This window comes from Pelodiscus sinensis, chromosome 1 (assembly GCF_052426305.1).
Source record: "Pelodiscus sinensis isolate ZL-2025 chromosome 1, ASM5242630v1, whole genome shotgun sequence".
NCBI classification, from domain to species: domain Eukaryota; kingdom Metazoa; phylum Chordata; order Testudines; family Trionychidae; genus Pelodiscus; species Pelodiscus sinensis.
The window spans coordinates 357,714,393-357,721,595 of NC_143052.1; the positions used below are offsets into that span (position 1 = coordinate 357,714,393).

Genomic DNA, 7,203 nt, shown 5'->3' on the forward strand with positions numbered 1-7,203 from the left:
GTGCCTTTTAAGGTCTGCCCCACAAGACATGCAGGAAGTCATGACACATGGAACAAGACAAGAAACGGAACTGGCCTTAGTAGAGTTAGTTGCTCAGAATCCATTACTCTGAATAATGAAAATGTAACTTCCCAGTGTGTAAAGGGTGACCAATTTGCTTCACCCATGAGAGCAGCCTCTAGTGGTGTATGTTGTGTATCTTATTAAAGTTGTCTATCCATTTAGGCATTTGTACTGCGTTCAACACCTTAGACGCAAGGCACACGGGAAGACAAGAGAACCTACAGAACGGACAGGAGACAACACTCTACCTCAGAGTTGGAGACGTTCACCGTGATTCCATGTCACGTTCCAATGCAACCGGCTCCCCCAATCCCTCCACCTTCATCTTGTTGGGCATCCCTGGCCTGGAGGGGGCCCATGTCTGGATCTCCATCCCCTTTGCAGTGATGTATGCTATCACCTTCTTGGGTAACCTCACCATCATGCTCATTGTGAAGATGGAGCCGAGTCTCCATGGGCCCATGTACTATTTCCTCTGCATGCTGGCTGCCACTGACCTGGTCCTGTCCACATCCACCGTACCCAAAATGCTGAGCATCTTCTGGTTCAATGACCGAGAGATAAATTTCAGTGCATGTCTCACTCAGATGTTCTTCATTCACTGCTTCCTTGCAATGGAGTCTGGGATCTTTGTGGCCATGGCGTTGGATCGCTACGTGGCCATCTGCAATCCCCTGAGACATTCCACCATCCTGACCAACCCTATTGTGGGCAAGATCGGCCTGGCCATGTTGCTACGTGGTGGCTTGATCACATTGCCCTGTCCCTTGCTGGCGAGGCAGTGGCCATATTGCAGAACCAACGTCATCCTTCACACGTGCTGCGAGCACACAGCCGTGGTGAATCTGGCCTGCGCCGACATCCGCATCAGTAGCTACTATGGCCTCTTTGCGGCCGTCTTGCAGATTGGTCTTGACATATTTTCTATAGTTGTGTCGTATACCCTGATACTCAGGGCCATCTTCAGCCTCCCCACCAAGGACGCCAGACTTAAGACTTTTGGGACCTGTGGTTCCCACCTCTGTGCCATCTTAGCCTTCTACATCCCAGGTCTCTTCTCTGTCCTTACATACCGGTTTGGCCAGAGTGTGGCTCTGCATTTCTATGTTCTCTTTGCTAATGTGTGCGTGCTGTTCCCCCCAGTGCTGAACCCCATCATCTATGGGGTTAGGACCAAACAGATCCGGGACAGGCTGCTCCGGCTCTTTACTCAGAAAGGGATCTAAAGTTTTCTTGTGATACTTTGGATCTCAGATGGAGGACTATCCAAAGCTGGCTGGAGACATGATGCCGGGCCCTGTGCCCTAAATTACTTTCCTGGACATTCAAGGAGTCATTAATCTCTTTCCTGACCTTCCTTTGTAGTATCAGTGTGATACACTGGGAAATCTCTCTGTTTGTATGTCATGGAATGGACACATCTCTAAGGGTATGTCTACACTACCCCGCTAGTTCGAACTAGGAGGGTAATGTAGGCATACCGCACTTGCAAATGAAGCCCGGGATTTGAATTTCCCGGGCTTCATTTACATAAGTGGGGAGCCGCCATTTTTAAATCCCCGCTGCTTCGAACCCCGTGTAGCGTGGCTACACGGGGCTCGAACTAGGTAGTTCGGACTAGGATTCCTACTCTGAACTACTGGTACACCTCGTTCCAGTACCGGTAGTTCGGTGTACCGGTAGTTCGGAATAGGAACCTAGTCCGAACTACCTAGTTCGAGCCCCGTGTAGCCGCGCTACACGGGGTTCGAAGCAGCGGCGTTTTAAAAATGGCGGCTCCACGCTTATGCAAATGAAGCCCGGGAAATTCAAATCCCGGGCTTCATTTGCAAGTGCGGTATGCCAAAAAAGCATGTAACTTAGCAATTAACTGAAATGAGCACTGTATTTCATTCCTATACCAAAGAGAGAAAAACAAATATAAGACCCTTTCAATTCTAGTACAAACATGTTCTTATATCTTGCGGAAAGTTCTACTTAACTTTAAAATGTTAATATATATGCTTCATCTGTTATTAATTGTGTGGGAAGACCTTGCCAAGACTCATGGGGGAAATCTCAACTCTGGGTGGAGTGTGGAGTCTAGTGTGTTACTGTGTTTGTGGGGGGGTAGATACATCTGGGCTCTATATCACCATGACCATTCTGAAGAAGGCCAGGGGTCCGTCTAATCCAGTATCTCGTCTTCCAACATTGGCCAATACCAAAGGGATTTAGAAGGAATGAATGGAATATGGATATTATCAAGGGATTCATCACCTGTCACCCACTACCATGTTCTGGAAAACAGACTTTATGGACACGCAGACTATGGTGTTGGATCCCTGCTGATCCTGCCTCATAACCATTGATGGACTCATTGTCTTTGAACTTACATAAGTTCTTATTGAAATTCTGCTATATTCAAGTCAACGGGTTTCACAGGCTGACTGTGGAAAAAATTACTTATATCATTTATTTTAAATCTGTTGCTCTTTAATTTCATTGGATGACCCCTTGTTTATGTATTATGTGAAGGAGTAAACATTTCCGTATTCAATGTTTCCACACCAGTCATGATTTTCTAGAATGTCTATCATGTCCCTCCTTCATCATCCCCTATCCAAGCTGAAAAGTCTTAGACTTCTTAATATCTCCTCAGACAAAAGGTGTTCCACACCTCAGATTATTTTTTTTCTCTTCTCTGTATCTTTTCCAAATCCAATATATCTTTTCAGAGGTGTGGCAACATCTGGAAGCAGTATTCTACTTGTGGATGTGCCATGGATTTAGAGAGGCAATATGATTATTTTCTCTGGGTATGTCTACACTACAATGTTAGTTCGAACTAACGGACGTTAGTTCGAACTAACATTCATAGCCGCTACACTAGCGCTCCGCTAGTTCGAATTTGAATCGAACTAGCAGAGCGCTTAGTTCGAACTAGGTAATCCTCATTTTACGAGGATTAAGCCTAGTTCGAACTAGCTAGTTTGAATTAAGGGGTGTGTAGACCCTTAATTCGAACTAGTGGGAGGCTAGCCCTCCCCAGGTTTCCCTGGTGGCCACTCTGGCCAACACCAAGGAAACTCTACTGCCCCCCTCCCAGCCCCAGGCCCCTTAAAGGGGCACGGGCTGGCTACGGTGCCCGTGCCAGGTGCAAGCCTGCCAGCACCCAGCCAGCAGACCCTGGACCTGGCACGGATCGAGCCACCCACCCGATGTCCCCCAGCCCACCCCCTCTTCCCGGGACCAGGCTGGCGGCTCCCGGGAGCTTGCCCTGGACCGCAAGACTAGCACCTTCCTGGGCTAGTGCGGACATCGTGGACCTCGTCCACGATCTCAGCACTAGGCAAAGGAAAGTGGCCGTCTAGGGCAGGAGAGCTGCCAGCCTGGCCACCCAGGAGCAGGTGTGCATGAAAATCAAGGGGGTCCACTGAGACCCCCGACCCTGAGCCCTGAGCTTACAATGGCCGTCCTGGGTCAGACCAAAGGTCCATCTAGCCCAGTAGCCTGTCTGCCGACAGTGGCCAACCCTAGGGACCCTGGAGAGGATGGACCGAAGACAGTGACCAAGCCATTTGTCTCATGCCATCCCTCTCCAGCCTTCCACAAACTTTGGGCAGGGACACCACTCCTACCCCCGGCAAAGACTACTCCATGGACCCAACCTCCATGACTTGATCTCACTTCCCTTTAAACTCTGTTCTAGTTGTAGCCTTCACAGCCTCCTGCAGCAAGGAGTTCCACAGGTTAACTCTTTGCTTTGTCAAGAACAACAACTTTCTCTTACTAGTTTCAAGCCTGCTACCCATTCCTTTCCTTTGGTGTCCTCTAGTCCTTCTTTATGGGAACTCATGAAGAACTTTTCTGAATGCACCCTCTCCACCCAACCCCTGCTTTTAGAGACCTCTATCATATCCCCCCTCCATCTCCTCTTTTCTAAGCTGAACAGTCCCACTCTCTGTAGCCTCTCTTCATCTGGGACCTGTTCCCAACCCCTGATCATGTTAGTTGCCCTCACCTCTCCCAGCCTTTCTCTTCCCCTCTCCCACCTCCTTTTCCCAGTCTCCCCGAGTTTTGTTCAATAAAGACAGAGTCAATGTTGGAAGAAACGTTATCTTTATTTTGTACATCAATAAGAAGGGGGGCTAGGGAAGGGTAAGTGGAAGGAGGTGAGGGAGGAATGGGGTACGAGCCCCCGATGGGGAAGACTGGGCTGGCTCTGCGGGCTTCTGGGGGTGGAAGCTCTCCTGCAGCCCCCCGATTGCCCCCTCTCCCCAGATGGCAGCCTGCGGCAAGTGCAGCCGGGCTGATGGCCGAGTGGTGTGATGTGCCCAGTGTGGGTACTCCGGGCACTCCAAGCCAGGACTGCTTTGCAAGCGGGGCACCCCTTAGAACTGTCTGTCCGGGGTGGGGGTCGGGACCCTTTAAGCGCAGCCCTCGGCTAGCCTGAGACAGCATCTCCATGCTCTAAGTCCTCCTTTTATGCCCTGCCGGCACTGCTTCCGGCCATCCTTAAGCCCTGTTCAGAGTCCACTCAATGTGGACTTGCTAGTTCGAATTAGCAAAACGCTAATTTGAACTAGTTTTTAGTTCTAGACGCGTTAGTTCGAATTAGCTTAGTTCGAATTAACTAATTCAAACTAAGTTAGTTCGAATTAGCACTCTAGTGTAGACGTACCCTCTCTTATTATCTATCCCTTTCCCAATAATTTCCAAAATTCTGTTAGCTTTTCTCATTGCCGCTGTATATTACAAAGATTTTTCAAAGAACTTTCTACAATGACTCCAAGTTCTCTTTCTTTGTGGGTAAAGACTAATTGAGACCCTGTTGTTTTGTATGTATAGTTGTAATTATATTTTCCTGCGTGCATTACCTTATATTGATGAACACCGAATTTCATCTGCCCGTCATCGAGTTTTCAGAGATCTCTTTCTAACTCTTCTCAGTCTGTTTTGGACTTAACAATTTTCTTTAATTTTCTATGTCCAAATTTTGTGGCCTCCGTCTGTACTGCAGCATTATTTCGAGATAACTAGTGACAATTTTTTCAGAAAAGCAGATGCATTCCTTGGACATGGCATTGCTTTTTCGGGATACCTCAGAAAAGCGCTGCAGTCTAGATGTAGCCTAAGGGAGCTGATTCATAATATCTCATGGGAAGCAGGTCTAAAGAGGAAAAAAATGCCTCTGAAGGCAGTTGGCAGTTTTGCAGGAACAAACAATTGCACGGTGTAGGAAAGATAGGAAATATAGCCCGTATGGCTTCACCAGGACTTTTTGACTGATCTAAAGATAAAAAGGAGTTCTATGAAAAGTGGAAACTAGGTGAAGTAGAAAAAAGGTAGGTGGGGCCACAATTAGAAAGGCCAAAGCAAAAAATGAGCTCAGAGTAGCGGGAGAATAAAGGACATTAAGAAAACATACTTTGAATATATTAGAAGCAAGAAGAAGACCAACATAAGAACGAAAGAATGACCTCCTCATTTAAGAACGTAAGTGTGGCCATATGGGATCAGACCAAACGTCCATCCAGTCCAGTGTCCTGTCTGCCGACAGTGGCCAATGCCAGATTCCCCAGAGGGAATGAACAGCACAGGGAATCATCAAGTGATCCCTCTTCTGTCACCCATTTCCAGCCCCTGACAAACAGAGGCATGGGACACCTCCCTTAACCATCCTGTTTAAGAAGTACAGGCAGTCCCCGGGTTACATGGATCCAACTTACATCGGATCCCTACTTACAAACGGGGTGAGGCAACCCTGCACTAGCTGCTTCCCCCCAGCAGACCAGGGAGACACGAAGCTAGTGCCCCCTTCCCCCCAGCAGACCAGGGAGACACGAAGCTAGCGCCCCCTTCCCCCCAGCAGACCAGGGAGACACGAAGCTAGCGCCCCCTTCCCCCCAGCAGACCAGGGAGACACGAAGCTAGTGCCCCCCCCCCCCCCAGCAGACCAGGGAGATGCGGAGCGGCTTTTCTCAGCAGACACCTCAGCTTGAGAATAAAGGACTGAGGGAAGTGAGGTGTGGGAGAATAAAACTGAGCTCTGGAGAAATGTTTGGCTAGAGTTTCCCCTACAATATGTACCAGTTCCGACTTACATATAAATTCAACTTAAGAACAAACCTACAGTCCCTATCTTGTACATAACCCGGGGACTGCCTGTATTGAGCCTTGCAAATGTGTGGTAAGTGACACGACTCAGATCTAGAGAGACAAGGCGGCTGAGGGGATACCTCTCCTTTGACCAACATCTGCTGATAAACATGACCAGCCTCTCAGCTTACACTTTCCTGACACACTTCTGGGGGAGACCAGTGCATGGAGTGTTCATTGCGATATGATCTGGGGGTTTCTGATATCCACAGGGGTTGCTGGGGGGTGGTCAGTGAGGCCTTGTGCCTTTTGCTCCTAAAGCTCACCCAAAAGAAGGCAGCTGGTGCTAAGGCTTGAAGTGAAGGCCTTCACGAGAGGTTGGGATTCTTCCTCCCCTCCCCTGAGTGAGAGAGGGCTGTGAATTGTGTTTCAAGCCCAGCCTGAGTAATGTCTCTTGCCAAAAGAGGCTGAGGCTTTCATCTTGCCTTGCCTACAGTGGGGGATAGAGTCCTTCTGTAAGTGGCTTCTCCTGACCTTGGCTAGTGTTTTCACATTGCCAGGTTGCCAAGGGGTCAGTCACAGCTTTTCCTTGTTTCTTGGGTGGGAAAACACCTGGGAAGGCATATCCCAGGCTCTAAACCTTTGCCTCTAGCTGTATTGTTGCTAGGATACAGGGTGGGAGGCTGTACATTGATCGTCTGGATAGAGCTAACACCCAGTGCCCTTGAGACTTGTGAAGGGATGCTTGTGGGGAAACAGTGGAAAATCTTAAAAAAAAACCTGTCTCCATCTCAGACTCCTGTCTGTTCCCCCTCAGCAGCCCCCTGGCTTCCTTAGGTCTGGTCACTGGGATGCTCGGTTGAGTGCCACTAAGGTGTCTGGAGACCATGTGAGCACCTTGCTCATGTGAGCAGATGTGGGCAGTCCTTAGGGTGCAGCCAGATTGTCCAGGGAGTTTCACCTGCTCCCTCGGGAGCCATGCTACACACCAGATCAGTGATTATGGGCCAAGCAACCTCTAGGGCCTTGTCAAGGCTGTTCCCCACTCTGGCACTTCAG

General features: G+C 49.0%; 1 protein-coding gene across 1 annotated transcript; it reads left to right on the forward strand.

Moving 5' to 3' along the window:
* The first annotated feature begins 341 nt into the window (after nucleotides 1-341).
* On the forward strand, nucleotides 342-1,289 carry LOC102450973 (olfactory receptor 52M1-like). Its single transcript, XM_075923280.2, has one exon. It carries the CDS (start codon nucleotides 342-344, stop codon nucleotides 1,287-1,289), a length of 948 nt encoding a protein of 315 aa, XP_075779395.2.
* Nucleotides 1,290-7,203: the final 5,914 nt, after the last annotated feature.